The sequence below is a fragment of the Haliotis cracherodii genome, unplaced genomic scaffold (genome assembly GCF_022045235.1).
Source record: "Haliotis cracherodii isolate W230 unplaced genomic scaffold, xgHalCrac1.p SCAF_5, whole genome shotgun sequence".
Lineage (NCBI taxonomy): Eukaryota > Metazoa > Mollusca > Gastropoda > Lepetellida > Haliotidae > Haliotis > Haliotis cracherodii.
In genome coordinates this window covers 22,551,740-22,568,955 of record NW_027266308.1, presented here as the reverse complement: position 1 = coordinate 22,568,955, position 17,216 = coordinate 22,551,740, and the positions used below count along the sequence as shown (strand labels likewise).

Sequence of the window (17,216 nt, the reverse complement as noted above, 5' to 3'; positions counted from 1 at the left end):
ACCCCACTCAGACACAGTATACTGACTCCGAGCCGACCAGTCCTTGTTTTAGCCCCTTAATCCCGAGCGCCAGACAGGGTAACAACAAGTATCATCTTTTAATGTCTTTTGGTATGACGAGGCCAGGGATGGAACCCCAGACCTTCCACTCTCCGGGCAGACGCTCTACCACGGAGGCGATCCATTACACATAATAACCACTGGTGATGCTACGATCACACAGTATGTTCGGGCATACTCAGTACCTTAATGTATCTAAACCTGCTCCTTGATAACAATGATTACACAGCATCATAACTGATGAACACACTGCACACACGATATATTTATTACACATGTACTCTGTACACTATTAAAAAGAAACCAACGAACAGTTCATGCATTATTTCTTTAGATTCCTCTGAAGTCCAACAGCATGATCAAAAAGCTCTGTGTTGTGAAAGATTCCTTTTTTGTCCAAGAGAAAATGGAACCAATGGTGTTTGACTTTCATTGAAATCTGTGATGAAGAGCTTGTGCGTGACTGCAGGCAGGAGAGATTGTTGATTGGCGATGAGAAGGAGCGTGTGTTTCCAAACCAAGTGTAGGTGGATATCTGTACTCCCTTGCCTCCCTTCAACAGCCAGAGTTGGTTCACAGCACGCTGTGGGTAGATCCAACAGATGAACAGCACCATTGAACCTGAAACCAATGATCACAACTTATCAACAGACAGGGATCAGGAAGACCAAGTTGACTTATCCATTTTAACTTTACTTTTTCAATGCTATATGATGGCGGTCTGTAAATAATTGAATCTGGACCAGACAATCCAGTGATTGCCTTCATGAACATCGATCCACGCAATTGGGATATGATGACATGCATTAACCGAGTCATCGAGTCTGACCACCTGATCCCGTTAGTTGCCTCTTACGACAAGCAGAGTTGCCTTTTACGGCAAGCAAGGGTTGCTGAAGACCTATTCTTCCCAGATCTTTATGGGAGGCAAATCTGCTAGAACTAGGTACCTTTATCAAGCAAGTACTTCCTTGATTCTGCAGCTTTCCACTTAAAGATATACACGGTGAAGAAAGGAACTCTTAAAAGCTGAAAATAATGCACCCCTAATTCACCAGTCATAATTCATATTTAGCATTATATAATTGCAGGTCTAAACGGGAAATTTGAATCTATACAGATACAGAATAAATAATTTTTTTATTAATCTATATTTATCTTGATACTTTTGAGTTGACATATACTTTCCAATCATTAACACCCTTATAAAATATGAATACTTGAGTATTTCTGGTTCTTCAACAGGAATATACAGGGATTTACCTGACATTTAACATTAACGCAGCATTAACCTGCCATAAACAAGCTGATACCAGATACCATTCATACTTATAGGAATCTACATGATCTAAGCTATGCTGGTTAAATCTGTATTTCAGGGAACACTGTACATCTGCAATATTTCTTGCTTTTGTCTTTTTTTCATTTTTACCCTCCAGTTACAGTTCAATGTAACTAATTCTGTGACCCAGATTATTAGACAATAGAGCTAGAAACGTCTACGGCTGGGATAATTTAAGTTCATATTTACTATCTGGGTCCCCAACACCCTATTACCCGGCCCTACCTGGGTACCCATGCTATTGGCAGCCATAATAGTTCCTCAAGGTGTGTCAAATATCACAATACACAGCAAGATATGAAATTTGTTTGGCATAGCACAAACCTGCTGAATATGACATTTTATGACACATGCACAGAAGTAACAGAGTAAAAGCCAAAAGTTGCATTTCCAAAATGGCTGTCACAGTGGCCATGTTTAAAATCAGATGTGAATTCTGTGTGCACTTTTAAGAGACCACATAACTGGTGCCACATACCCAAAGTTTAAACTTCATACACCTTGTGGTTTCAGGGGAGATGTCAAAAAATGTAAAAAAAAGTAACAACAACAATCTTTTCCCCCTTCAGTCATAAAAAAATATTTTTTCATTGATAATTAGACATTTTGTTGACCATGTTGACACAGATGGGTAAATCATCTATTTGCCAGGTGATAATTATGGTCGACTCATCTCGGCTTCATGCCAAATATTCAACATGTTCCACACACATACATGAAGCCACTATCATAAAGTATTTACAACTGATTTGGGACTAAATTCTACAATCAAGTTCACTGAATGTCAGTTAACAGATAAACCATGTTACATTTACAACTTAACTGAAACACACAACCCCTGGTCTGGTGCTGACAAAGTAAGGATCATAAATGGGACAACTCTTGGATTCGAACCCACTGGCAGCAGATAATCAAACACGTGTTCATGCTAACGCTGTACCATCTGAATACACACCTACGCTCAGGAAGAGAAAGCCAAGTCCTGTTTTGTAATAGCCTTTCACCGGCATCAGTACCTTAAAAACCAGACTATCATCTCTTTTAATGCCTAACTGTTTGTCCTCGTCCTCTTGTGAAATGTCTTTCAAACTGCTGAATGAAAATATTGACAAATACATCCAAAATATGAACTGGGAAGCCCCAAACAATGTGATCAACTTGTAGAAGCGACTCCCACTGAATGAATACACCAACACATCTTTCGACACATTGGCATCGACTTCGAAGGGTAACGTGGTCTTTGGTTTGGTTTTATAAGACTTATGTCTCGATATGATCGTCCTTGGCGAGGTCTTGGGAAGAAAGTCACATTTTGCACCCAACCGTTGTAAACTGTTGAACAGCAAACGCGCGTGGCATCTTTGGGTCTGGTTTCCTAAACATGACATCGAGAAAAATTCACGTTTAATCTCTGGTCTGCAAACCAACACAGAAGTTCGTAATCGGTTGGCCAAACTTTGGTTTTTAACAATTCTCGACATCAACATCGTTAGTCTTCAGCTGGTCAAACTAGTGTCTTGTCTCTTGCTTAAACACGCGAGCGCAGAATCAATTGCGCAATGGATATCGGGTACCAGCACAACTAACTCCGCACAACAATACTCCATGTGCCGCGCTGAGATGGAGCTTGTAACAATCGGAAACGAATTAGTAATATTACAAGTTGGTTAACATTTAATGTTAACATCTTTGTTCATTTTTACATTCCTATTTGGGTCATATCGTTGTGGGTCTTGGGCAAGCTCCATCCTAGCGCGTGACACCTTCGTAACATAGAGAGCTCCGCGAACGGACTATCGCGGTGAGGAGCCTGGGGCTTGGGAATAAACCAAGCTCCTTCCCAGCGCGTGATACCTTCTTTACTCTCTCCGCGAACGGAATATCGCTGTGAGGAGCTTGGGAATGAGCGTGAACCAGTCTATAAGTTCGCCGCGCGAACCGTCAGTGGAACCAGTCTAACTTGTATCGTGACTTCCTATCAAAAGAGTTCTTCATAGGGATACATCGTTGTATAGTTTTGTTATATTTTAGTTATTTTCAATTTCGGATATCCATTAGTTTTGGATTATCATATTATTATATATTATAATATCTAAAGGAAGAAACAATGTTTTAAGCGGAATTTGTTTTCTGTTACCTTTTAGCGAAGTTGCTTTGTAACAGATAATAAAAACCGTTTATCTCGACGCTCCCGCATTCCAGGGAAACAGCAGAGTATTGTTTGTTTACGAACGAGATGGACGACGAAGATCTAGATTTCCAACCGACTGCGAAGTCAAGGGTAAATGCATTTTGATTATCATAGCCAGATTATTATGTTGGAAATACTTCCGCCCGTATCCCCCTCCAAAAGTTATATGTAATATATATATTCACAGTTAGCGTATTTCTTCCAACTAAGATCTATCAAATGTGTTGGGATACGGGCAGAATTCTATTTGTTTAAATGATCAGTCAGATTGTATTACATATTCCTTGGATTGAGATGGAAACTCATCAATATTTGATAAATCGGGTAGTTTCTAAAGTTGCCATAGCAACGTTGCTGGCTAATTTGGAAATGCTCATGTGAAAGGTTGTCGGCTGTCAATCAAGTTAAATTGTTTCAGAGTGCGAAGCAAGGCCGTCGAACACAGCGTAGTGCTCCTGCTGTCGACGATGATGGACCGGAAGAAGATGCCCCTGCATCACAACCTCCATCAAACAAGGTAATCCATATACTATCGCTTTATCCTGATTTGGTATATCAGGTTAGAATTTGTACCCCCCAACCTGCTTGTCGTATGAGACACCTTTGTGGAATGGGTGGTCTGACTAGTGATGTGGTTGATGCCTGTCAATGTGCTCTGATTGCATGGATTATTGCTCACAATATTTATCACCAGTTTGTCTAATTGAGATTCAATTATTTTTTGCAGTTTGATAAGTTTGCCGAGTCAATCATACCAGTTGAAATAGTATAAGAAAGTTTCAGATTTATCTTTTTTGTGTCTGACAGGATGGTCCCCCAGGGCGTCCATCAAAGGCTGTTTCTGGCTGGGGAGAAGAAGCACCTAGAAAAAGCCGGTAAGGTACTAATTGCCTCCACGACAACATACCTATAGCTGTAACTGGCTTTTAATGTTGTAAAGCCTGCACACTGATTTTCTAATCTAAATTTCATAGTAAATGGTAGTGAGAAATAGAAATCTTTGAACATTTTGAATGTCTGAATGTAGTGCATGTTTAGCAATATATTTTGGAGGATAACTTTCTTGCTTTTAATACATGATCAACTTGATCAGTATATTAAAGGATTTTGATCATATTGCACTTTTACCAATATCTTTATTGTCACATGTACAATTTCGGTAATAATAAATTATGACTGCTATGAAATGAAGGTGTTTGACCTTTGGATTACCATGATGGATACCACGCTTGACTGAGTGATGCATAGACAATTCACATTTGTATATCGGTATCTTATTTATCATGACTGCATGTGCAATAGCTGAAACATACCACTGATACAGTGAACAATATCATGCACACTTACATTGCTTATGACCTGTATAATGTCTAATGTTGATCATGTCAGCAATCTGGAAAATTGTTTTCACGTAAATGAAATAAATTATCATTTTTCATATATATTTAGTTTATGTCATTTGTCTTTTGTACTAACCAGATTCAAATATCTATTTTTTCAAAAAGAGTATTCTTCTTCAGTAGATTAATCCAAAAACAATCGGGTAGACATGTTACAGACAAGTTTTGTCGTGTTCATTTCTAATAATGAATCTGTTTGGTCATACTTCTGTAACCAGTTCTCACATCTCATAAAGCTGTCGTGTTTATCATTGGACATATAATTTAGAATATTGTAGCATTGCTAGCTGAAGCGTATGTTTGCATGTTTTATAATTGTAATGCCATTTTTCACAACATAATGCTTCATCACTGGTATTGATTGGTCAGATGTTAAATCTCTCCTCACTATTCAGAAGTTGGTCACTATATTTTGTGTCACTTTTGAACATTCCATTTCCTGTATCCTCACTGCCTGCATGATTCACAAATATCAGATAATAATCCACTTCAGAGTTTAAGTAACATCTTGCCTCTCAATTTTGAAATTATGTTTGAATGTTTACCTTCTGAATTGGACAATCTCATTAAAATAAGCTCTTAGTTCTCGCTATCGCTAAACAAAGATCTGAGGACATCCCATTACGGGTCACCTTAGAATACCCTTCATCTGTCCAATCAAAGCGTCGCGTACCAGATCATGGAAGTGACAGTCAGAATGTGTTTTCTAATCATGCAACCTCGAAAATGTTAACACGGGGTATTCCGAACGACAGTTACGGCCTGTATGACTGATTCCGTCAAAATTATCGTGTATCTCTCGCTTCCGTGGTATAAACATTTGAACAGAACAGAGGAGACGTTGGACAGTACGTGGGAAGCACTGCCATACAATCTCAACCATATATTAGACGTTCCAGAATGTTCGTTTGTTCAGTTTTCAAAATTTTAATCAAGAACTGTTTCAACATATCTTTCAAGCGTAGTCTGAAATGGAAGTCGCCAGGTTGAAACGAGTGCTGTAAAGTTCGAGAAAGCTGCTTTCTCACTGGCTGATGTTGACTTCTTGTTAGTCATTTCAGTGGTCGGGCAAAGTTCGCGAATGGTCGTTCTGACGTGACCCGTAATGGGATGTCCTCCGATCTTTGTTAAGCGGCAGCGAGAACTTAGATCTGATTTTAATGAGATTGTGAATTGGAAAGAATCAGTTCACATAACTGAGCTACCAATACCGGTATATCGAATCTATATATAACATATTATAAAGTCATAGTCAATGACTCATAGTCTAAGTACAGTCTTGAGTACAGCAGGAGGGCAAGGAGAGTTTACATATTTACGGAAGCTGTTGACATGAACAAAATACGCAATTGTGCATGCTCACTCACAAAAGTATTCTTGAATATTACTTTACAGATGTTGTTTGAAGCTATTTATTTGTACACACTGTGTGTGTATAAACTTCTGTTTAATAAGTGAAGAAATAACAGTGATGAATCCTATTGTCTGTGAAGGGGAACTAAATGCATTGTATGTGGTAATGGTGGAGCATGCTCCAGGTGGTACAAACCTCACGACAGTCACATGATCCACGAACAGCTTATCGTATTTCATTTATGTATCATATCCTCTAAAGATAATCATCTGTGTGATTGAATACAAAATTCACTGATTTTTTGGCATGTTAACCCTTGGTTATTGAGAAATATTAAAAAATGTGAAAAAAACCTTTCATCAGCGGAAACAAATCATCAGAAACATTGCAGTATAAGTGCAATGATTTTTAAATAGTTTCAAAAATGGCTGTTGACTGATTGTGTTATGTATCTGATTAAAACATGGTTCATTTGACTGTGGTGTACCTCAGGAGTGTAGAGGATAGCTACTGACCATGCTGACTGCTTGTTGTTATGTTATTTCTTCCTCCCCGTTCCCAAAATGGACCTTTCCCTTGCTGTAAATGTTGTGATGGTGACCAATCAGCTCGCGGCAGTTGGGAGAGGGATTTGAGCCATTTGAAGAGTGAGTATATGCACATAATATGCTTCAGAATGTTCCACTGTGTGCAATATGATAAAGTTGCACAGAAAAATCAGAAATAATACCATTTGTTGATATATAATCTGCTTGTCTGATTTACACGTTACTATTTGAATAGACTGTCTGCATATATTCTATCCGTGTACAATGTAACCAAAACTACAAAACTAGGGATGTCATTTGATTGCAAAGTTTTTCATTGTGAATTGAAAATTACATATTGATTAATAACAAAAGTAGTTATTCTGTATGTGTTTAGATAAAACAAAATTCCTATCTATCCCTGCAATTTATCAACAAAATGCTAAATATATACTACAAATAAAAAGTTAAGGACCACCAGATTATTTTGTATTACTATAGTTACTCTGTCATGAAAGAATCGAGTGGTTCTTAACTTCTTTTTAGTAGTATATGAATAAGGTTCATCTACAGCCTTAGAAATTGGCACTAGTCCTGTCGTCCTTGCCAAACTGCCCAATAGATAAGGTATCATAAGGACCAGTAGAAATTTGCCATTTTTAAGGATTTTGGTATATGTTATCATTATAATTATAAGGACAAGTGGACTAAAAATGTTCGTTTCTACCACTGATCTATTAAATGTTTAAAACTGAACTGTTTTGTGCCATCTTTACCATGGTAATCTTAATAAATGTAAGTGTTTCTGTGAGAGTGAATTATTTATTTGTATCGATACCGTGTTGACATTAAGATTGTATTGAATCTATCGATATCTAAATTTTTCGATGACACCCCAATCCTGCGTCTTGTTAGGATAAGCAGATTTCTGGTTTTAAGCTTAAACCTTTCAAGCAGATTTCCTTTTTAGGTTTAAAACCTTTTTGGCAGCTAGTGAAAAGTGGGACAATTCTGGTTTTGCCATTAAGATGCAATGCTTTTTCTGACGTACACAGCACAATCTTGAGATTGTACAAAGGATGGTGTATGAATCAGAGAACGGGCTGTATTCATATGACCATGTCACAATGCTTCACACGTTTCACCCAGTGCTAGTGCTGTTGCATGCTGTGCATGGTATTCTAATGGTACATTGTTTGGAAAGGTATTTTATGTTTCTTTTATCAGTTCATCATGTTCATGTTTACTTTGTTTTTTCCAGGTATGTTGAGAAATAGGACTGAGATATGTGTTTTTTGTGGTTCCATCAACACAGAAAGTAACAGATAATGGATGATTTTTACATTTAGAGCATTATGGGAAATGGGTTCGGTCATATTATTTTAGTTGTTATTGATATTGTCTTGTCAGTAGATCTATACTAACATACAATATGAAAAAATGAATAATGTTATTAGTGTTGATTCTAGGAGTGTAACAATATATCACACTATTGATGTTTTGCAATTGTTTGTCTTATAATTGTACTATATTGATAGAAATTTTAAAACGCCATTGTTGTTGTCAATAGTATGCCTAACAATGGATAATTTCAATAGTTGCAGTTAATTCTAAATAAAACATAAATCATCTCTCGGGAAAACTCAGTTTTTACAGTCTGATTTCAAATCTGTCATGTATTTATTAGCAAGAATTGTGACAACTACAGATTGGAGTTACTTCCCTTTGGTTTGAGTTGTGACAGGGACGAAAATGGCCGACATTGACATTGTCAGAAATACTTTATTCATTTCTATTACATTGATTGGTAAAATTATCAAGCCTTAAAGTTGGTTTAAAACTATCTGGATACTATTGCAATAGTTGATAACTAAGGCAATACTGTCACATCTGTGAAAATAGCTCCAATAGTCACCCAAGTTGATTTGAAGCCAACCTCTTAAAAAAGAACTGAGAAATTAAATTTTCTTTGTTTAAAATAAAACTTATCTTTTCTATTTTATTTTTGTATTTGCTTTTGAAAAAAATAACAGTTATAGCCTGTGTCCTGAAAAGCAAGAAAATATATGGGAATGTATGTTTTAGGCAGAAATTTGAAGGAAGAGAACCTGGGCCCCGTTCCACAAAGCGATTTTAGCGCTAAGATGATCGTAACTCCCAAACTTTAACACTGACTTACAACAATCATAGCGCTAAGATCGCTTTGTGGAACAGACCCTTGGATAGTTTCTGTGATGGTGGTTAGTTTGTCAGAATCACACTTAACTTTCAGCCCAGAATGTGGTTGAATGCTGCCACATTAATGCATGGAATCCTTACATTGTATAGCACTAATGATACACCATTTTTACATTCAGCGATCTGTTTGACCATGTAGACCAGAGTGGTCTCTTTGGGTAATTGTAATGTTTGACCCAGTGTGACTGACCCCCCCATGTTCACGCTCCAACATTTGCACTGGTTTGACTTTTGTTTGCATGACCACACCCACACATATACATACACCATCACACATACCCCTGAATGATCGAATGAACATCTACACTTATCATATTGCCCATAAAGGTAGAGTGATTGTGTGTAATCACCTTTCAATATTTGCTCAAGTGCATTTTAACGATTCTCGATGCCGATTGGTAAATTGAAGCCGTAATGTCTCACAGTGCTTTATAGTTGATGAAAATATGATATGATGTCCTCCATTGCTCATGATGTCACAAATTAATTACGTCTTCAGGACAATATGCTGCCTGCAGTGTAGTTTCTCTGTTAGGGTTGTTAGGTACATTTTTTCTTCATTTTCTCTTTAATTGTCAATGAGTATTATTTAGAATAACCTACTTAGAATTACGGATTATCTGTCCCTCGTGAATGAATGCTGTAAATCACTCAACAAAGGATGAGGACATCCACCATTTATTCCCTCGGGGGCAAATAATCTGTAATTCCTTGTAGCTCGTTGGTTATCTTCTAAATAGCTTCAGGTACTGAACCCCATGAAGATCCAGGGTAGAATACTGAATAGGTCTTCAGCAACCCATGCTTGCCATAAAAGGTGACTGTGCTTGTCTTAAGAGGTGACAAACAGGATCGGGTGGTCTGGCTCACTGACTTGGTTGATGCATGTTGTCGTATCTCAATTGTGTGGATCGATGCTCATGATATCAATCACTGGATTGTCTGGTCCAGATTCGATTATTTACAGACTGCTGTCTGAATGTGACGTTAAACAACAAACCAACAACGATCAGGTACTGAATATCATACCAGTCGTACCATACTCCATTTTTAATATTCATTTACTCTGAGCAACATTTTTTGCATTTCGTGTCTTTTGGTCTCTGAAAGAACTTATTCTGCCTAGAAGTGTTCTAGTAGTGATATCATGGATGATATCAATTGTTTTCATATTTTTTTTTATTGATTCAAGACGATCATGTGATGTGGTCATGCTTTCAGTCTTTCTATTGTTGTCTCTTTGTTATCATTCAAAACTCACCCTTTGCCACGAGGTTTGTTTTGTTTTACATTTCAATGCCACGAATGTATTTAACCCGTTGTTCCAGTTGACTAACAAACACTATAGCTATAACCACAGGTGGCTCATGTAGCATCTGACAGGTTAGAAAAATTATAGACGACAATACTGTTGAAAATATGTTATCAGAGCTTGAGATAAGCTGTATATTTGCGTGACATACGCATTAAATAATCTGAACTATGCAGACAAGTAAAATCTTAGCGTATCAAAATGATTCTGTATCATCCGGTTGCCATATTCACTTTCCGAAGTTAAATTTGGCAAAGCTTCTACTACAAACATACTGATGGATGCCAATTGAAAAGCACATCGTGCCTAGTCAGTGTACATGTTGTATCTTTATCAGTCGCTGATTGGTAATTAAAACAATAGCACCTTTCTTACAATGCTAGACCCCCTCCGTGGTTTAGTAGTAGAGCGTCCGCCCAGAGAGCGGAAGGTCTGGGGCTCGACCTAAAAGATACCAAAAGATGTTAAAAGATGGTACTTGTTGTTACCCTGTTTTGTGCTTGGCATTAAGGGGCTAAAACAAGGACTGGTCGGCTCAGGTTCAGTATACCGTGTCTGAGTGGGGTATTCATGTTAAACTGCATTATGGTATCTCAGTGAGCTAGCACTATGAAATTGGCATCAGTCCGGACTAGTACAAGCAACCACACGCAAACATGTGCATGCACGTCGCTATATAAGTGCAATAATCTTGGACACGATGTTAAACCCAATTTCACCTCACCTCTTACAATGCTAGGTTTTGTGAACACAAAATGGCTTCCCAGAGAGGTTGCCGCAAGCAGATGCAGACAGGTATACTACTATTCATGTAGTCTTAAAGGATTTACAGTGATTGTTACGAAACAGGTTTTAAGTTAAATACCCAAATGTCAAGAAACAGGTGGAAAAAAAATAATTGAATTCCTTCTGAAACTTGTGGATACGCAATCAATATCAAACCCCCGGGTAAAATACCCAAAATCCAAAAGCTTATCTATAGCTCTGTGTTATGGTGTGTCTGAACATGCTAATTATTTATATATTGATTATTGTGACTATTTTCAAGTATGTCTCACAATGTAACAAATCCTTCAACTCTATCAGTACGCGATAACTGCAGCCATGATACCAATAGGAGCCACAAGAGTCAGGTAGTGTTCCTAGTGGTCCATGTTGTCAGTGTGTGTTTGCTGTGTTACAGTGAGAGACTTCGACCAAGGAGCCCAGATCAAGAATCTGATTCAGATCAAGGTATGCTGGGAATACTATGTAATTGAATGTGTCAATACTAATGCATTTTTAGAATTTAAAGGGGGTCCTGGGTCCTTGAGTTTTGCTGCCATAGTAACTGAATCTAGGGACCCCCTAAACCTAAGGTTTGTAACATAAGGGTTATTTCAAGGATCCTTTGGTTTTTGTGGTTAATTTCTTACACATAAGGAACGTCTTAATGAACATTAACTATATGTAAGGCTAAAAAAACCAGTCTTGGTTCTCAGGCACTGTCCGCATCTTCATAAAGTGTGCTGCACGTTTCGTTTGTATTTCCATTTAAAAACAACAACGAAATCCTTACATACTCTAAGTATAACGGTAGTCAAAGACCGTATTCCAGTATTTTACTCATCAAGGAATATGTTTATGTAGGGAGGCCCTTTTCCAAGTTGATTGAACACAACTGTTTATTTGGTTACATACTAGTTTGAACAACCCCCAACCCTTAAAAAACACCCGCCCGAACCAATTCTTTATTTTACTTAGCCTTACATGTATTTGTGGGGGCCATGAACAAATGTCCATGTATTTATGTGTATTGAGGGGGATGAGGGGAGGGAAGCAGCAAAATATGATACAGCCTTAAGACAAATCTTCCTGGCCCATGACTAGTGACCTGTAGCTGGCTACTAGTGGAGAGAAGTGTTGAATGTGATATTGCTGTATTATGAGTGTGGTCTCGCTGCAGACATCCCTGTGATCCCGGAGCTAGAGGACCAGCAAGAAGAGGACATGAGCACTAAAGTGGCTGTAGCCCCCAAGTCAGTTATCTACACACCAGAGTCCTGTTCCATACAGCGATGTTTGTGCTACCCGTGAAGATCCGTGGTAGAATAGGTCTTCAGCAACCCACACTTGTCGTAAGAGGCGACTAACTTGATCAGGTGGTCAGGCTCACTGACTTGGTTGATTCATGTCATCGTACCCCAATTGCATGGATAGATGCTCATGATATCAATCACTGGATTGTCTCGGTTTGTTATCGCCGTCATATAGCTGGAATATTGCTGAGCAATGTGTTTCAGCAAAGAAACAAACTAAAACGATCTCAGCGCTAAGACAGGGGTGTTAAAATACCACAATTTGAAACTTGCCCAAGGGCAAGTAAATTTCAAACTTATACTGTCCTGTCTGATTCTCAGCATGCCCTGCTAAATCAGAGAAAAGAAGAAAATATTAATTATTTTACTTATCCTGCATTATGGATAGGTATATGCAGGTATGGATCCTGCAAGTCGAGAATGATCAAGGAGTCAAAGGGGTGCACAGTAATGGTGTTTTAATGCTCTTTCCACCTTACGGTTAATTGACAAACATGTGCCTCCTTTTGGGTGTGAGTTATTGAGGCTGTTTCTTGGACATCTGAAGGTATACCCTTGTCCATACCGTCTGATGCAGATGCATTAAGGAGTACTGCAGGATAAGTAAAACATTTAGTAAAATCTAAATATTTATACATTTGTATGCTTATCCTGTATTACTACATCTAAGGACCTACCCGTCGCAGACTTGCCTCCCCACTTTGGCTTCAGAAACCTAATTCTTTTCAAGCTTGGGCGACAAGCAGTAATGTGATAGGTGATATTCCTTCAAGGTCACATTTTAAAGAGAATAGAAAAATGACTAGTCAGGTACTTCATCTGCAGTAGACAAAAACATGATGTATCTTCTAGTTACAAGGTTAATATTTCCAATTTTCATACTTGCCCAGGGGCACTAAATTATATTTTCCCACTTGCCCGGCACTTTATCTCATGGGTCGGGCAAGTCAGACATACTGATTGAACACCCCTGTCTAGGATGACTGTAACTCCCATACTCTAACGAAGACTTACGACATTCGGTATATCTAAGATCACTGTGTGGAACTGGACCTTGCATGCACATACAACTTGTTTCTTATTATAAACAAACATCAGCGTTTGGTGATGGCCAAAAAATTGTTGAAATTCTTGTCAAGACAAATACTAGTCTTTAATGTTTAACTGATATGTTTGGTGAATGGTAACAATATATTTTAAAACTATGATTTACTTACAAGTAGTTTCTTTTGAGAAGGAACAATAAAGAAATGTTAACTGATCTATATTTATTTGAAGACCAAGTTAAAAACTATTTCATGTTTTGTACGGATTTGATATGAATTGTTTGCTTGTTTGACCACACCATCTGACCACTGATTGTTACTGACTCCCACAGTGTCTCGGTCAACCGAGTGGCCACATACAGAGAGCTGGACAATGATCTCCTGCGACAAGCAGCATTCCTCACACTGGTATGGACTTTTGTTTTTGAGCTAACATCATTATCTAGGATGTTTATAGATTTGTTTTCAGAATGTACCGGTATTGTGTTTAGGAATCTCTTTGGAAACAGTGCCTTTGGCTGGAGGTTTCAGCTGTTAACATTCCCAGGCATTCAATTGCTAAATAGAAGTGATTAGCTGAGTATGTTTCTGTCTTGTTAAAATCATATATTAGAAATACAAATTGTGCTGCAGCACTGTAGCTCACCTGGATACATAGTTATCGGTTTAAATTGTCAACAAAGAAAGCCATGTACCAAAATTTGCAGTCAGGAGTGATATATAAATAGTTTCTGCTAAATACTGACAACACACTAATATCCTATGGACTGTTATAACTGACAGTTATTTCTATTTATTAATTGTGTCATAATTTTACTCAGGTAAGTAGCTATAAAAACTGCCCAAGAATACAATGGTTCAGTGAACCGCCCATTAATATATAAATGGGGGATTATGGATTTTTTGTATAGAAAACAGCTTTATTTGAATCAAGTTGGGGACAAGTAATACTTTTACAAATGTATTGTAGTTCTACAATCATAAATTTTGGTAATTGTTGTTGATTGAGGTCTTTATTAAGGTCAAGGTCTTGAAGTATGTTTTGGGGAAGGAAGTACATGGTGGTATTTGTATGTTGTTATCTATCCTTGTTTATGGTTTGTGTTTCAGGATAATGAGATAGATCTCAAATTATTAACAAAGGCTATTTCACCAGAACAAGACTTAATAGAGGTGAGTCTCCAATAGAACATGTTAGGCATCAAAACCAACCTACTTGTTTGTGTGAATATTGTTAACAATTCCATTGAATGTCAATCTCATTAAAATCAGATCTTAGTGCTCACAGGTCACATCAGATCAAACTTTCGTCCGACCAATCAGAGCTTTGCTTACTGAGTTCGCAAACTTGAAAGTCTGAATATGTTTTCAAATCATGCAACATCGAAAATGTTAACGTGAGGCAAAGAATGACAGTTTCGGGATGTATGACATTATGATCAATTTATCGCTTCAATTGGACAATCATTTGAAGCAGAAGAGACTGTCCATAGCTCAGCCATCTATAAGACATTACAGAATTTTCTTTTGAATCAAGAACTTTACAGCTTAAACTAGTAAAGCTCACCAAAGGGCGTTCTGACGTGACCTGTAATTAGATGTCCTCAGATCTTTGTGTAGCTGTAGTGAGCACTGAGATCTGATGGTAGTTTAACCTTCTAGCGCCAAACAGGCAGCATGGATTATATACTCCCCAAGGAGTAGAGAATGGACTGCACGCTGATCAATTGACCGAGGTAGTAGTTCTCTGTGCGCTTTGAGCATGTGATATCCATCAGGGAAAAGTGCCATATAACTGGACTATTATTGTCCTATTATTATGTTTGTTTGTGTCATTAGCAATTTTCCCCTATATGACGGCGATCTGTAAATAATGTTTGTAGGAGGACCGCCCATGGGACTGGGATCGACTGTTCACTGAGGTGACGTCAGAGATGATCTCCGACGTGGAGAAAGAGGAATTCAAGGAACACGAATCTATTAATGAAGTTGTCTGATTATTAAAGTGTCTACAACACTGGCCGGATAATTGACTCACTACTTTATTACATTAAACAAAGCCACACTGAACCATGAACCAGGGGAGTGAGAATGGATTGTCACGATTTGGACTTGCATTGACCACTGATGACTTTGAGTTTTAGACCATGCTTAACATGCCTCTTTTCCAAACGTTTCTGCAAGATTATTGAAGACCTACATTTCAAAACGTTTAAACTATAGACCTACATTGTTGGCCATGTTGGGTTGATATGTGGGTCTTCCTTAGGACAGGATGAATGTACTACAAAACCTTTAGTAAAAATTAATTAAGCTAGACATTACCTCGCCAGTAAAGTGTGATGTGAATGAAGATCCTGCAGTGGTTTATACTGGCAGTCGTAAGAGGCGACTAACGGGATCGGGTGGTCAGGCTCGCTGACTTGGTTGATGCATGTCATTGTATCCAAATTGCGAGGATCGATGCTCATGACGTCAATTACTGGATTGTCTGGTCCAGACTCGAGTATTTACAGACTGCCGTCATATAGCTGGAATATTGCTGAGTGCGGCGTTAAACAACAAACAAACACGCAAACACAGACTGCTGTAATATTGCTGACATTGCATCAAGTTCCTTTGTTCAGGATTGGGCTGGAGTGAAGCTGCCAGTAAAGATTACCTTCCCCAAATGTTCATCATTTCTTTTTCAAATGCATGGCCAATTTTCATGACCCTCTCTCATATTGTTTGACTTCTTTTACAGTTTCTCCATGTCTGTCATGTCAATATTCTAGCCGAATTGCTATAAATGACGGTGCCATAACAAACTGAACTGTTATCAGGATGATGCTGTGATGTTAAGTTTGGTTGTTATCAGATCTGGTTCTGATACACAGCATAGTACATTGTATAGACAGATAGAACACACATTATTCTGTTGTCACATGCATTCCGTCCAATATTGTGTCATGGTGCATTATGGGTTTTGAAATAAATTTCATATCATATTTTCTTTGTGTTTTTTGGTTTCATTTCAATATGAACTGATATTAAAATGATCAAAACAATGTTTCCACCCTGTAATGAAAGAAGAATATATTTTTTAAAGTACCAGTTCTATACATTATTTCTGGGTATGGAACTATTTGACATATATGTTTAAAAGATAAAGTGGGGTGCATACAGGGAGTTGTCACAAATTTAAACTAAGTTATTTAAATGTTATTTTCTTCATAATTTGGATATATTTATACATTTTATTTTTATTAATTTCTTTGATCTCGAAGTATTTATCATACACTCAATGTAAAACTAATTATCAATGTCACTTCCTCTGTATTGGTCCTATCTGTGTAATACAGGTTGTCTCTGACAAAGCCATAACATCACTTACAACTGGGAAAATCATTGTTCCAATCTTGAACATTTTGGGGCTGAATATTATCCTCGGATCATGTCTAGATAAATCCTTGGCATATAAACAGGCAGAAAGTTTTATTCAAGAAAGCTATTGCAGGTACATAAGTGACCTGCTGTAACACACTGTAAAACAATGATACCCATACCTTAGCACAAGAATATGTTCAAGTGTGAGATGAGGTGAGGTGAAGTAGGGTTTAACATTGCGTCCAAAATTATTGGACTCATATAGCATGCATGTGTGTCTGTGGCTGCTGGTACTAGTC

At 37.8% G+C, this 17,216-nt stretch overlaps 2 protein-coding genes across 3 annotated transcripts; one reads left to right on the top strand and one right to left on the bottom strand.

Moving 5' to 3' along the window:
* Nucleotides 1–320: 320 nt before the first annotated feature.
* Nucleotides 321–3,195, bottom strand: LOC139443327 (transmembrane protein 223-like). The gene is made up of 2 exons (XM_071224306.1): nucleotides 2,358–3,195; nucleotides 321–681 (listed from the first exon to the last, which is right to left on the bottom strand). The coding sequence occupies exons 1-2, from the start codon at nucleotides 2,887–2,889 to the stop codon at nucleotides 383–385; spliced, it is 831 nt and encodes a 276-aa protein (XP_071080407.1). The 5' UTR covers nucleotides 2,890–3,195; the 3' UTR covers nucleotides 321–382.
* Nucleotides 3,196–3,589: 394 nt separating this feature from the next.
* On the top strand, nucleotides 3,590–16,538 carry LOC139442992 (intraflagellar transport protein 43 homolog B-like). Of its 2 annotated transcripts, XM_071223919.1 has the most exons (9): nucleotides 3,590–3,683; nucleotides 4,012–4,110; nucleotides 4,401–4,468; nucleotides 6,956–6,994; nucleotides 11,608–11,657; nucleotides 12,370–12,442; nucleotides 13,881–13,956; nucleotides 14,659–14,721; nucleotides 15,432–16,538. In XM_071223919.1, the coding sequence occupies exons 1-9, from the start codon at nucleotides 3,639–3,641 to the stop codon at nucleotides 15,543–15,545; spliced, it is 627 nt and encodes a 208-aa protein (XP_071080020.1). In that variant the 5' UTR covers nucleotides 3,590–3,638; the 3' UTR covers nucleotides 15,546–16,538. The 2 variants fall into 2 exon arrangements, with proteins under 2 accessions (XP_071080020.1, XP_071080021.1); XM_071223920.1 differs by lacking the exon at nucleotides 6,956–6,994.
* The last annotated feature ends 678 nt before the right edge of the window (nucleotides 16,539–17,216 follow it).

What these genes read in the sequence shown, in the direction of transcription:
- LOC139443327 (XM_071224306.1), bottom strand. Translation starts at nt 2,889, where the DNA reads ATGTTGATGTCGAGAATTGTTAAAAACCAAAGTTTGGCCAACCGATTA. An exon ending in CTTTCTCTTCCTGAGCGTAG is followed by an intron (nt 682 to 2,357) that starts GTGTGTATTCAG and finishes CATTGGTTTCAG; the next exon opens with GTTCAATGGTGCTGTTCATC.
- LOC139442992 (XM_071223919.1), top strand. Translation starts at nt 3,639, where the DNA reads ATGGACGACGAAGATCTAGATTTCCAACCGACTGCGAAGTCAAGG. An exon ending in AACCGACTGCGAAGTCAAGG is followed by an intron (nt 3,684 to 4,011) that starts GTAAATGCATTT and finishes AAATTGTTTCAG; the next exon opens with AGTGCGAAGCAAGGCCGTCG. An exon ending in CAGAACAAGACTTAATAGAG is followed by an intron (nt 14,722 to 15,431) that starts GTGAGTCTCCAA and finishes TAATGTTTGTAG; the next exon opens with GAGGACCGCCCATGGGACTG.